Consider the following 15,222-nt stretch of genomic DNA (forward strand, 5'->3'; position numbering starts at 1 on the left):
GGCAGTCGTCGAAGATCTGCTCAGCAGGTCAAGCGCTGGGGGGGCTCCTAGCATGGACAGGGTTGGTTCTCACCAGTCGTTCCCCGACCCCTGTGAAGTCTCTTGCTTTTATGAGAAACTTGCTGCCATACGATACGACGCATGCAAAAAATAGTGGTGTGGTTGACTACGATTCTCGTGTTTCATTCCTTTATCTGTGACCCAATGGAAACTGCTGCACTCTCACATGGTATACGACGTGACTCACGTGCCAATTGTCTCAAATGGTTTGTTCTGTGCTGTGCGTCACAAGAAGCCAATACTACAGTTAAGAGAAACTGATCCCTTGGCTATCACTGGCTTCAATTTTTTTTAATCCTTTCTCAAGTATGAATCCTCAGTTCACAGTAAGGCCCAACCTATGAGCAATTCCACGTGAGGGCACCCTGGGCAACGGTAATGGGAAGGATTGTGCATGCTAGTAGAGTAGGAAACAAATGGAGGTGAGACGCATGTCTTGTGTGTGCAGCTAGGAATGCACATGCATGAATGCGATAATGCAGAACATCAATGTTTGGACTTGGCGACGAATTTCCTTGGTCCATGGCGTCACAAATGGCAAACTAGGCAAGTGATCCTAACTGACATCCGTAAATATAATCCAGCAATCTAGCCTCACCTATTCCTTTTCAGCGGTCTGTAGTTGTGATGAAAGAGCCTCATAATTCTGTTGCACAATAACTGGTGCAAACATCTGAATACTGCATTTGTTGAGTACAGGGCAGATTACTGTGAACTGTTCCAGAGTAGTGAAAGTGAAACATGTGGTTACCTGGCCCAGTTCGCTGCTGAGACACCAGTCTGGGTCGTTTTCAACATCGCTGTAGTGTTCGCTCTCGATGCTCGACTCCAGGTCGTCAAAAGTGAGGGCTCGTGGCTTGACGCCAGTTTTCGTCTGCAACAATGTACATGCCACACGAGGTGTCACAACGAAACAAGGTGCATGGTGTGGTTTCTAAATGTATGGATATTGTTGCTGGGTTAGTCGATCAGTAAGTAGGCATTAGAACTGGGTAAATGTACACATCATGTAACGAAAGACCTCCCCATAATGAAGTTGGTAATATTAGCAAATTGCTTTGTTATATCAAAATTATGTTCTATTGAACTTCAATATTTCATGCAAAATGAGTACAGCCACAGATGGACTTCTCTTACACGGAAGGGCCTGCAAAATTTTCTGAATTACTATGCAATTGGCAAAAGCAAGTTTAAATGAGAAAAGAATTGTTTTGTTCACTTTCAGAGTCGGCAACGAAACATATGGTTTCATGCCGTGTTGACAGTATCGTCACATTGTTAGTACAAAGCGAAGCCAGCCATGCTTTTATGTACACTGCCCCCGTGGCTGATAGTGTTGGTCACAGTGGGGCGATGCCATCATGAAAAACGCCAGCAGCTGGGAGAAAAATGCTTCGTCTGCTTGTTGCTTAGATACATCTTCAAAACTCGAGATTGCGCAACCTCCATCACTAAAAGAGGGAAGGCACAGGGCCACGCCATCTCAGCTTGCCCAGTCTTTGCACGTGTAGCAGGTTACCTCAAAAGCAGGGCATGCAGGCTGTGTATGCGGTCAAGCCACACTGACAACCGTGCGCAGCAACAGCTGCGCTAGAAAAGTAGACGCACGTTGATGCTTGCCCTAATCACCCATGCGTTACCGGAAGCTCGCTCCTTCCCTTCCTCACGCGGGAAGACTGTGCTCATCAAGCCAGCATCCTTCTTGGCTCACCCTTCCATCCTTTCACTTGTACCTAGAGCACACAGTGCTCCAGGTACATGGGGCATGATAGGTCACACATGAGGCGTGATAGAATCTCGTTACATTTTCACTTTATACGGAACATGAAACTGTACTGCTTTGGTGGCTGCTTTGGGTCGCACGATTTGAGAGGCAAGTTCTTAAGCAGCCACATGTATTTCAACCATTTGACCAAATGAGTCCTCAGAAATTTCTATTTACTGCCTCAGTATTCCTTCACAGCGGCAGTGAAATTTCTTTATATTCAATTTATATTCAAATTGTATCAGGCATGTACACAGGATATTTTTTCGGGGGGGGGGGGGGGGGGCAACCCAAAGTAACTTCTATGCAAATGAGGGGGGAGGGTGTACTTTACTAGTATAAATGTGAATAACGTCCACCATTCGCCATAAAAACTCGTAAACCCACAAAAGAGAAACGAAATAAGGTGTATTTTACAGGTACGTGCTGTGCTAACACCTCTCTTTTACTTGGAAAACAGGGAACTATGTCAAATGAAGCGCCGTAAGAACACTACCAAGAAGTAAAGAAGCCAAAGTGTAAAATAAAGATTACTTTAGTAGAATACGACTTAAAAAAAAAAAAGCAGTTGGCAACCAAGGCACACAAACTGTGCGCGGTTGTGTTACTTCGCCAGCTAATCACAAAAGTAAACAAAATAGTCGTCATGCGGTCTTTTCAAAATGTAGTCGTACTTGATACCTCCGGAGCGTCTGCTGTTCTTGAAGAGTCTTTTCATCGGCGGAAGCAATGAGGTGTGCTACAGACATGGACCAAGTGTACGGAGTCTGAGCATTGCACTCTTCAAAAGTCTGCGGTGTTGTCCATTTCACTGCTGAACCCGTTTTACTCATGAAACTTCACTGCCAACTAAAGCGAAACTTAATAAACAGCGGCAGCAGAGCAAGCATGTTATTTCAGTTCAATAAAGAATTAGGGTTTGGCCATTCCACTGTAATAGGCGAGGAAAAATGTATAAAATTACGCGCTAATAATTTTATTTTTGTGGTTACCGCCCTATTCGGGGAACAGGAAAAGTTTGAAGTACGAATTATTTGCAGCCTCCCGGAGGAACAGTGGCTGGCGGTTATGAGGGCGTGGGCGGGACTTCACTGCAGACTTAATTTGTATCCGACTACAGCAGCGTTTTTTGAATGAGCTCTGGAAGAACTATAGAGAAATATATATTTGAGGAACCGTCACAGTTGTTTCGTATCGCTCGTTTATGCTCTACCAAGTAAAGTACTGCAAACAACTCGTATTGTTATTTGGGAAGTTATGTAACAATGCTTGGCTGCCAGTCCAGTACAACCTCGTAGGGCGCAGGACGCTGTGATTCTAGAAGTGCTATCCCCACCGCGGAAGCTTAGCAAGACACTTATATAAGCACAGCATAGAAGTGGCTACGTCAGGCCGCTCGACTGGTAACTGTAGAAGCATCATTCAAAGCACACGGAATTGTTATCCACTTTTGGCGGCGTTTTTTCTACTTCCTCTATAAATAAAAAGATGTTGATCTATAAATATTTTCATAAACAACGGTTAAATTTGTTAACTTTCGCTTTTTCTTCCTCTTTGGCTGTTGCCTCGCTTGCCGACAAGGGATTCCTCAGTAGGTCGCTTAATTTCTCAACGCCTTGCGACTCTCGTTTCCAGGTGGCAATTTTGCACGAAAAGTGCTCTACAATTAGGCAAAAACCAGACAAGGTAACGGATGACATCCATGTTGCTTATGGATTTAATGGTTATTGCAGGGTTCCATGATGGACGCTGTCTCGCATTATTTTATTTTTCACCTTATCTAACCCGTATCGCGGTTATATGGTTCCGAGAACCTGTCAGCGTTGCGGCGAGCTGTTACTCGAGGAAATAATGAAGCAAAAGGAAAAATTAAACGCAATTGGCGTTTTCTCTGGCAGCAACTCGTTCCATGTGAATACAGACCAGCTGACCACGAACCGAATCCCTTTCTTGGTACCTGGGTCAGTCTAAACGAAGAAGGCTGCACTAAAGAAGCGACAGCGAAGCACAAGACCGTCGAAAAGATGGTGACAACTGAATGCATCTTGAGTTAATCGCGTGGGCACCGAATCGATGAGGGAACTGGCCTTCACACCCCAAAGGATGCCGATAACTACCGCCATCCAAAAGGAGTGAAAAAAGGCAATGCAGTGTTGACCGCCGAAAGGCTGTCAAGTTTCAACAGTGGTTTGGCGGCGCTATAGGAATGTGTATGAGAAGTGGTGGCGTGGGCTGGGAGAGGGGGGTGTGCATCTTAATTCCGGGGGGGGGGGGGGGGGAGGGCAGACCCCCTGGGTATGTGCCTGAATTGTGTATAAACACACTTCGTTACGCTGAGTTTCAAAATGCATAGTGTTCATGGACAGGAAATAATAGCATGTTAAATACTTCATTATATCTAGAATTTCATTACATCGACAGTTGACTGTACATTACTTTCGTTTTATCATTGCCTGTGATGCAAGTACCGAGCAGAGAGACAAAACGACAAACTGATACACTAGCCATGGAATAGTCCGGGGGAGCAATACAGAAATAGCACAGTTGAACCCCGATTTAACAAGTAAAAATGTCAAATTATTGGATATAACAAAGCAACTCTAGAATGTTGTCGATATCAGCGGTTACGATATATATATATATATATATATATACGCTAACGAATATTGGATACAGGGTTTGCAATAGCACTGGCGTACAAAATAGGCTTTCATGGCTTTTAAGCACCCAAACAGTACATTTATAAGAAATAAAGCACCACATAATGCATGAAATCTTCAAAGCAAGACATTGTGTAAACAACAAGCAAACTTTTTTTTTTATTGCTCACAAATGCTTATTAGGCCTTTTGCACATAAACCTCTGCCTACCACCACAAAGACATCGGGTTGAATAGCCTGAAATTACAGCTTGCGAAAATCTCATGGTCAAATACACAAATAAAATCCACTAAACTTTGCTGAAAGCAAAATTCAAGAATTTCTAAGCACTTCGTAAAACTTAAAGGGACACCAAAGGCAAATAGTAAGTCGAGCAAAAGTGATAGATTAGTGCGCGAGAATCTCTAAGGCGTGAAAAGTGCCACAAACAGAGAGCCTTAGTAATAGAGAGACTGCGGTAAATGCAGCACACGATTAGAGACTCCCCCGAGGACGAAGGTACTGCTCATTTAATCTCTGTCACCAGTTCTCAACCACTTGTTATAGAAACAATATTGTATAGCTTTATAAGACGAAATAAAATGCTACTTGCCCAGTTCATTTCATTATTTTTTAAAGAATTGATTGACATTACCCTTCACAACACAGGCGGTCGAAATGTTTCGTTATCGCTCGACTCTGCATTATAATAAACACTTTGAGTGCTAAAAACACACAGGAACTACAAAACGCTAAAAGCACACACCAACTAGCTTATTTATCCATCCTTCTGCTCGCCTCTGCGCCGCCCTTGCTTTCGTGTGTCGGTAGTTTCGTTATAACGTAGTGCTGCGCTAGTTTCGCTGTCTCGTGAAACTCGCACAAACTGCAAGTAGCAGAGAACTCCCCTTCCACGCGATGTATCAGGAAGCTGGAACTGTCCACACCACTTGACAAAAAGCAGCTGCAGCGACAGCGAATCCACCGCTCTGTCTTGGCTCGGTTTCTCCATGGCCGCGCGTTTGTGTTCCATGCGAAAATCCATAACGCTGCCTGTCGGGAGCCGTTTTACTCACTGAAGGCAGCAAAGGATGGTGATGGCACATGCAACATCACCACTCCCCAGTAGGTTGGCAGGATACTTGAATTGCGATAGAGGTATTTGGACCCTTCAGATGCAATTTTCTCGTAAACTAAGTCTTTTCTTGACATGAAACAAGCGTTGCGAGGTGTCTTGAATAGTATTTAAACAGTCCACGTCGACTTAGTATTTACCTTTAGTGTCCCTTTAAGGGCTTTCAAAGACTTAAACATAAGTCTCATTTTCTTTTTTTTAATTCTGTGATTTCATTAGCCAAAACCACAACCTTGTTATGAGGCACAGTGTAGTAAGGAATTCTGCATTAATTTTGACCACCTGAAGAGCTTTATTGGCCACCCAATGCATGGCACATGGGTGTTTTAGCATTTCACCTGTATTGTAATGTGGCTGCTATGGCAGGAATTTGATCCCACGACTTCATGTTTAGCAGTGCAGCATCATAGCTGCGAAGTCACTACGCCGAGTAAAACAGTTTCACTTTCAAGGAACACTACAAAACCTGCAGATAAACTATGACATTTTCCTATCAGATGAAACTATTGTAAGACGTTTGCATTATCCTCTTGGGTTAGTAATAAAGCACTGTCGAAAAGTGCAACAAGGTACATTACAAAAAAGGGATGCTGCATTATGCATTTCCCTGTATTTTCACACCGTTTACCAGCAATGAGCAGAAAAGCAATGCAAGGGAGGGGTGGGGGGGTGTACCAAATAAAATACCAAAAGAATCCCAAACAACCCTTACGGCTAGAGGCTTCCGCTTGTTGATCTTTTTGGCAGAACTGATGTCTTCGAAGAACTCGACGCGGCTGCCTTTGACGTTTGCGAGTGCCTGCAAGCAATGAACAATGCCTTCACTGTACCACATCGGCAGTGGGTGAATTACCTCATTCTTCTCACCGCTACACTGCTCTCAGCCTCGCCCTAGTGATTCACGATCATTCCGCTCTGCGACTCCTTGCAAAAGAGGCTGAGCTTCAATTTCGCTTGCCCCCACAAGACCTTGAAGTATGCGAGCTTTACACCAACGCAATAGCTTTTCTAAACTTTTCTCAGGCTCAAATTGGCATGCGACATTGAATGTAACCAATGTAAATAGCAGATTTAAATACAGAAGGGAAAGAAGGAAATTCATAACTATCTCAGGATTCCACTGATTGTGGGCCTATTATGTGCCAGCCAAGCATGCTACTATGATTTAGAGCTACATTAGCTGCTACACAAATGCCACATAAAACCATATAAAACTGTTCCAATTTCTCAAAAAGTACAAAAATAAGATGCTACCAATAAAGTTACTGTATAGTACAATGGGCGAAAATGCACATGGGTGAAGAACTGGAGCTACTGCAGAGTCGCCAACCTTAAAATTTGAACAATGCTACAGCCAAAGCCAAGAAATACTAAATTTTCGTACACACACTAAAAGTTATATTACTGTATCAGTTCAGTTTTCTTTTTTTTAAACCACAGACTGCTTCATAAGGACTTTGAACAGGTTCTTTACAGCTGATGCTAAAACAGCAACAGAGACAAACAAAAGGACAATTTATTATGTATACGCATGAAACATTTGTGTAATGGCAGCCGCAATTTAGGTTTAGAAATTGGTTCTATAACTCATCCAGCAGGACTTCTAGCATATCTCAATGGAAATACTAGCACCTTTCTCGCATGGAAGGAAAGTAAACGCAGTTACTGTATTTAGTGTTCATGCTTTTTTGATATGTCCAACTGTAACGCACACCAGATTTCTTACGGCGAGAAACGAAATAGGCAGTTGCCTTCAATTAATGCACACCCGAATTTTCATACTTCAGAAAATTCATAACGCAATATCCTCGATCGTTCCCTCATCAGATTTTCACAATAAGAAACAGAAATAGCATTTTGCACTTCCAAGCCATCTCCCACTTGGAAAAATAGAATGTATTGCATACAAGCCACAGTGGACCGAACATCAATAATGATCACTGTCCGAGCGTTTATCAGTATTGATTGCCCTGAGCCTGTTATCTACAGTGCCATACATGGCATTTGAGATCCATTATTTCTTTGACTGTGTTGCACACCATAGTAGACGGGATCCAAAGAAGGGGGATGGGATGTGGACAGAACCTATTGTAGTTTTAGTTTCGTACTCGAATCTAATGAGTATGTCATATTTTATAGACCTTTTCCGGAGAGAAAAAAGGTGCCCTTCGAATAAACAGTCAAAGTGGGAGGACAAATATAGCGGGGTTACTAAGGCTGCACCTATTGGTACAAATGTACTGCGACTTGCTCAGGAAGGGTATATATCCCCTTCAGGTGCTGCGTACTTAATTGTGCATGTCCACATAATGCATCAACACTTTGATAATGTATTTCAGAGGTGTCCATGCATTTCGAAGCAATTCTGATTGCACGTGTGCTGCAAATACATCAGCAAAACGAGTTGGAAAGTAAACTGCTGGATGCTATCTCTTGGTGTCAGTGTGTGATCACGTAGTGGGTTCACTTGTTTCATCATATTTCTCTATGGTGTACATCAGGAATATCTTTCAAGTGGCTGTACAGGTATTTTTCATGTATGTTCGACATGAAATAGTTAATGTACGTGATACTCAGCATTCCTGTAGAGTTTTTGCATCGAATCCAGATTCTGTAAACTTGACAGAACTCTAAGCATTAAAAATTCTTAATTCACTTAGCAGCTGTACACCTTTGATGGTTATGAAGATGAAAGAAACGTTGTAAAGCTAAATTCTTATGGGACAGAATTGGCACCTGAAGGGGATATACTTGAAAGTAATAGTTGCATATAAAGGAAGTGCATGGAGAAAGAGCAATGTGAACAAAAATTTTGCTTACGTCCCCAAAGAGTATGGACAGAAGAAAAGCAATGAAATCAATCCAACATTCTTTCACCTGTGCCAATAGGTTAACTGCCATTGTATGTGATCCGTGTCATGCACTCATATTCCTATCATGATTTACGTGCCACTTCAATAAGTCAAACCTTTCTTTCCACAGTGGAACGAGTTTTCATGCTTCAGTGTTTGGACTGTGAGGAAGAAGAGGAAAGCGTGGAGAGGATGACAACGGACAAGATGCTGAGAGATGGAGAGGAGGATAGTATGCACGGGGCACGAAGCACGTTTGGTTGCAGCAGTAACAACGTCATTTCCATTGCAGTGAATGCACACCTGTGCTCGTTCGTAGAAGAAGGGTTACAACTCGGTGACACAGGTTATGCAAGTTCCCAGTGTTGGCATGCATGGCGAAATACTAGAGAAATGGCTGTAAATGAAGTAGTATCCCATTGGTTAGTGGAGAGTGACACACATCATGAAGCTGCTTAACCCAAAAGACTAGATGCTCGACGGCAGTGACAGATTGCACAGACAGTCAAACTACGAGAAGCCTTGCATAAATCAATCAGCTTCGAAGGTTTCTGCGTGATTTCTTTAAACTTGCGTATGGCACCCTGTGCTGCACAGGACTGCTGGCGGTCAAAAAGTGATAAAAAAAAAACAACATAACATAAAACAACATAAAAACAACATAAACAACATAAAAAGTGATAAATGAAAGTGGCATCCTAACCCTTTCCAAGTTCTCCACTTCTTCGGTCTTTCTCTTCAGCTCGTCGTGGACATACTGCAACCTAGACAGTTCCAGGACCTGCGTCAGATGCACCAGAAAATACCTTTCTCTTTTCCTTGCAACTGTACTTGTTTATCTCATGCAGAAATGCTGCATTCAAATGCCCGCTAGGCTTTATGTGGGCTAACTACGTATTACCGTGGGTTGCACAAATGTATGTGTGAACATTAGCAGAGGTCAACTCATCCAACACCTGCTCTCCTTTAGGATCAAAAGAGTGGGAGCTTCAGCTTATGTATGAATGCCATTGCTTGTTACAAGGATGTTCAGTAAAGGTCAAATGAAGCGAAAAATTTAATTAACCAATGCGCAATGAATGAAAATTTCCCCAGATAATATGCTTGTTCCCTCTATAAAGATAGGCATTTTTTCGCGCCTTCTGGTGGCTAATTGGTTCGATCTTGGCACATGCTTTCGCGTTTTCTATACACACTAGGGCAGCTTTCTTGGTTGGTGACTTTCTGAGACCATTTCATTTCCGCATTATGCCTGGCACTCTCTGCACGCATTGTGGGGACCCCTAAGCAAGCTGTGAGCAGGTGAGTTGGTCTGTGACAGTCGAAAGTGCAATAAACTTTACTAACAGAGTTGCTTCTTTGCTTTTCATGGTCGCTGTTATGCTTCCAAATGAAAATTCAGTTATCACCATCATCACTCAATTTATAGTCGCCTAAAGGTCCCCAATTGTAAAACCAAATTCTCTTTAATAGCAGTGGTTTACTAGGGATGCCTCATTGGAAGACTTTGGATTAATTTTTGCTTCCTTGTGTGGACCATCTGGAATTGTTTATATTGTGCACTTAAATCTAACTAAACAAGCATTTTTGCAATTCACCCACATCTAAATGCAGCTGCTGTGGCTGGGATTGAAGCCTGCAACCTTGCGCTCTGCAGCAGAACGCCACAGCCATTGAGCGAATGCGGCTGGTACTGTGCTTCAGCTGCCTTCATGCAGACAGGGTGAGCAGTTCAATGCTCTCTGCTGAATATTTCCGTGGCTTTTGCATCTAGATAAATGACAAACACAGGGAGATCCTGGCAAAAGACCCAAGCAAAACCGACTGCAGGCCTTATTAGTGCCATCACATTCACTTCAAGTTTACTTTCCCCAGATAACATGGAGGGAGCAGCCACACAAAAGCTACCGAACTGAGAACCTTGACAGAGGTGGTGAGCCACTCCTTTGGTGGCAATGGGCCACTTAACTGCAAGTATGCTTCAGAGAGGCATCGAATGATTAACAAAAAGTAAACATTACCTTCTTACATTACAACATTACACGCATGTACCTATGCGTACAAAGTAGGCATATGCAGACACTTATGTTCAAAACAAACAACAGCTTCAGTAAGCACGAAGACAGGTTTGAAAACTAATAAGTTTAACTGACTTTAGCACCAGACCACTGTAGCACCACTAGTAATATTTTGCCATTTTCTCTCTCTCTCTCTCTTTGTTTTTGCAGGCAGCATAATCCAAGCAGACCAAAGCAGTACCTGGCTTTGCAGTTTCTCCACGAGAGAAGCATCCATATCTGGATTCGACTGGAGCGTTGTGTTGGCAGAGTGCTTCAGCAGGACGAGTTTCTGGAATGAGTGCAGTGAGTTCTTAGTCTTTTTTGTTTAGTCTAACACACAATATGCTTCTCTTATACTTTGTTTTAAAGTTGGCCTTAGTACATAACAGAATACGGTTTGCTGAATAGTGTAAGCTAATGCTACTAAATGTATCGCGAGGTGCCGCTGCCCACATGCACCTGGCACAGTGGCTATTGGTTTTGGCGCATGAGTACCGAGACATGCATCCGCACAAAAGGCAACGCCTGCATGCTTAGGGGGTTGTTGTCTGGCCAAGCTATGCGCTAACTCGGGGGTTGTTCACCCCACAGTATGTACTACGAAAAACTGACAGTCTGTTTCTCGACCTTTTTTTTATAGAGTTCACTCCACAAATGGAAAGCGCTATTGTTATGCATGTTTATATGACAAATTCAAAGACATCTGACAATTAGCAGGAACTGAAGTGTTCTTAAGTGCATAAAAAGTGCTTGTATAATCTCTAACTTTAAATTGGTCTCCCTAATTCGATTAATCTGTTTCCTTGTATATAACAACTATTTTGTTCAAGTACTGTTTCTGTCTTATTTATTTACAAAATATTGTGCATAATACTTTGCAACTCCGATTAGACGACTTTCTTGGACCACGCCAAAATGTCGTTTAATCTAACCAACTACAATTATGTCCATAATACAAGGCTTTACACGAGAGAGTAGCAAGGGGCATCAGTTTAAGCTATGTAGGCTAATACTTTGCAAGATTCAGAAACCAAAACCACTTTTTTTAGGATACTCTGTACTATCATACGTGCCTGCCAGCATGCTAAAACGTTCTTTGCTCATTTGCAGACCTTTGAAATCCAGTCAATTTTGTATAGACTGTCTTTGAGTCACACAGCAAAAGTTGTTTTTCAAGAGCACCAACATCCGCAAGAAGGTCAACTATGGTGTAGTCACATGCAGATGAATTTCCGAATGTTGCCAATGCTATTTAGCACATCTGCGAACTCAGGCAGAAGCACAGCAGCATCTATGGTGTTGTCGTCATTCGAGGGGGCAGCCAGAAGTGTTGGCAGAAACCCAACACCAGATGCATGAGAAGCCTTGTGTTGTCGTGTAAACAAAGCTCTGAACTGCATACATAGGCACAGATGCACATCCGATACGATCTGCGTGTCTCCCGGTGGCTAATCGGTTCGATCTTCGCACACGTTTTCGTGCTTTCCCTACATGCTAGGGCAGTATTCTCTTGCGATCACTTTGGAGATTGTTTCACTTCCGCAAGACTCGTCAATGGATGCGTCGAAGTATGCAGCCAACAGCGCTCTTAGCATTGTATGAAGATAGCAAGCATGGCACAGCACCAGAAACACTGTGGGCCGCATACCTGAATGCGTTCAGTGACTGGCGCAGGCACTGCTGAGAGAAAGAGCGAGGAGGCAGCAACAAAGGGATGAAGGTGGGCACCAGTTGAGTGATGTGAGGAGGGGGAAAGGAAAGGGAGTCTAGGAGGAAGCTCGGAAATCAGTCGGAGCTCTCCGCATGCAAAGGGACGTTCTCTCCTTCCGTAAGGTGATGTGAGGGAGCTGCCGAAAGCTGGAGGCACTTCTCACGTGTCTGCCATAGAGTTCACAGTTTCGTGCGGGTTGTTATACGAGACAGGACGTGCACACTCTCACATCGAATAATCGAGGTTTTTTTTTTAATGCATTGTCTCTACAGGGAGTTTGCAGGGACTGCGTTAATCCATTGTAAAATCTAGGACGTGACAGAATAGGGGGACATATAACCAGGATTCATTGTACTTCCAGTGTTGTTTTTTTTTCTTGCCATTCATACGTAGCCAAAAATTACACATGCATAGACTGCAGAGATGAAGAAAGAACAATAAATGTCTGGAGAAGCCAACCTCTTCTTGGTGTTGCTTGTTGAGGTCGGTTAGCCTCATGTCGAAGTCCCTCTCCATCTGCTGCACCCTGGCCTCCAGTCGTTCGATCTGCTTTTGGCGCTCATCCAGTGCCCGCTCCTTCTCGCTCAACTTTGAGGTCACCATGTAAGCAGTCATGTTCTCGGACACAAGCTGCAGGGGAGTTAAAAGTCGCAGATCTGGACACACTCATTTTATTGAGGCTTTGGAACCTCTGCGGTTTTCTCAGAATTAGAAGAAAATAGTGTGCAGGACACACAAAGAACGGGACACGACAGCTCGCATGAGAAACATGATGTCGAGCAGAATGTCCTAGGTATTTTCAGGTGCTTAATAAACATGGGCAAAAAATTTGCTGATCTAATGAATCTTTTGTCCATTTAATCCTCCTTATTCACCCCATCCCATACCCCTGTATGCCCTGGGGCATTTACCCTCGCATTAAAAAAAAAAACATGGACAGCTGTGTACACACATGCACATGCACCTCTGATTGATTCAATTATTTCGATTCAATTCAATTATTTTGTGTACTTTGCTCTTATGTTTGTTGCTGCTTTTTACTACTAGCCATGTGCAATGCTTTCCCTTTCCCTTTTTGACCTGTACATTTGGCATTTCTTATAATATCCTTGTTCGTCCCCCTTACTCAATGGCCTCTGGGCCCTGTAAGGCATTGTAAATAAATAACAGCACCCGTATGGTCCCCATATCAAAACTACTTAATAAACTTGCTAGAATCCGTACAAAATAGAGCCGCTCGCTTCATTACACGTAACTACAGTCCCCTTTCAAGCGCAACACAGATAAAACTTGACATATCTCTTGAACCATTACATATTCGACATTCAATCGCTCTTTTATGCTTACTCCATAAATATCGCCACTGCACCAGGTAATCTGCGTTACCTCTTGAAGCACCGTCACGCATTTTGAGCCGTTTACATAATCAGTACAGCATCAAGCGCATATACAGAACACAAGCCTTCAATTCATCAGCCTTTCCATGTGCCATCATTCTTTGGAATAACCTGCCCAATAATATCGCATCCATATGCAACCATCAATCATTCCATGATCAGCTGCGCGAATACTTGACATCGTGACGTTAAAACTTGTATAAGATATCGCACTTTTTGGATAGTGTGTTTTTGTTAACCCCTGCTTCATTCTTTTCTTTAGACATGTGTCAGGCAGTTGTGCTGTATTTATGTACTTCAATGAAAGCAAACAAACTAGAGATTCTGCGAGAAAGATGTTTTTCTTCACTGCCTGTGAAAATGTAACACGAAGGCAAGCACTGCAGTTCAAACATGGTGCTGTGAACTTTCCAATGCACTCGTCTATCTGAGTTTGTGCGCCTGAATTATGGAAGAACATTTTTCTTAGCAAGCCTGCAATCTGTATACTTTTACTTACGGGTATACAGGCCACACACACATGCACATAATGGTAATGCAATATAAGACAAACAGGATACAGCAAAGTGGAATTCCCCTTGAAATCCTCTTAGAGCTTCATAGTGTAGCACATACGATAATGGATACCACAGAGTAATGGATACACTATAGTAATTCTGGTTTTCCCTTCAACTTCGTCATAGTGGCCTTTTACTGTAATTACCAAGACAAGATGGAATGGCGCACCATAAATATTAACTGGAAAATAGGCCACCTTTAATAAGAACAGGGGTCCAGTATGCTAGAACAAGCAACCTTTTGCTGAGACATCAAATATTACGGCAAAGAGTGGCTACAAGGTACTGTTCATTATTTCTTTTTAAATTTTTATAAGTTCAAGTGACATTTTGCGGACTCTCTTATAAAGATCAGAACTAACATTTTTTAGTGAGCATTTCACAATGCCGAGGAGAGTTGAAAAAAGAAAAACAAGCCAAACAAAGCGATGAGAGTGCAGGAACTGATATTTTCTTATTCCACAACAGCACAATATATAACAAACAAAAGTTATCTGCTGGTGAAAATCTGAAAGCAGGACAGTTACTATCAAGAACGACCCTGAAGAGTAAATTCCAATCAGCTGCATAATTATTCAAAGTGACCAAAAGCAGCCTCACCATCTCGAAGAGGCTTGTTGCAATGACCCTACTTTCGACGATGTCCGTCACATTTGAGGCAAGGTTCTTTATATGTCGCTCTGTGAAGGAAAAAGAAAAACTTTCAACTTACTGGTGGATTCGTGGAGGTTGACGGTCTAAGAAACTCCAGGGTAATGAGAGATGCTATAGTCCAGGGCTCTGGATTAATTGATGACCATCTCAAGGTTTGTTAAAAGGACATATAATTAGTTTAGACTGAGAAAGTATTCCTTTAGGACTCTTTGTTAATTTTGCAGTATAAGGTCAATTATTGAAGAGAAAATGTAGGTCAAAGTTCTGTTCATTTCAATTTTGCACCAAAACCTCAGTGCCGTATGTCAGTGCGATGTCACAGATTTTAAAGCCCATTTTCGTACTTGGGCCACTGTGGCACAGTGAAAATTTTTGAAACTTGAAGCCAAATT

At 42.6% G+C, this 15,222-nt stretch overlaps 1 protein-coding gene across 2 annotated transcripts in view; it reads right to left on the reverse strand.

The window, feature by feature from the left end:
* Positions 1 to 15,222, reverse strand: part of LOC139056240 (chromosome-associated kinesin KIF4-like) — a 75,761-nt gene that overhangs the window by 10,179 nt on the left and 50,360 nt on the right. For both annotated transcript variants that reach the window (XM_070534301.1, XM_070534300.1), the window contains 6 exons: positions 14,777 to 14,856; positions 12,682 to 12,852; positions 10,711 to 10,800; positions 9,155 to 9,232; positions 6,312 to 6,398; positions 812 to 934 (listed from right to left, as the gene is read on the reverse strand). In XM_070534301.1, coding sequence (XP_070390402.1) covers positions 812 to 934; positions 6,312 to 6,398; positions 9,155 to 9,232; positions 10,711 to 10,800; positions 12,682 to 12,852; positions 14,777 to 14,856 — 629 coding nt within the window. The remainder of the gene's footprint in view (positions 1 to 811; positions 935 to 6,311; positions 6,399 to 9,154; positions 9,233 to 10,710; positions 10,801 to 12,681; positions 12,853 to 14,776; positions 14,857 to 15,222) is intronic.

This window comes from Dermacentor albipictus, chromosome 2, assembly GCF_038994185.2.
Source record: "Dermacentor albipictus isolate Rhodes 1998 colony chromosome 2, USDA_Dalb.pri_finalv2, whole genome shotgun sequence".
NCBI classification, from domain to species: domain Eukaryota; kingdom Metazoa; phylum Arthropoda; class Arachnida; order Ixodida; family Ixodidae; genus Dermacentor; species Dermacentor albipictus.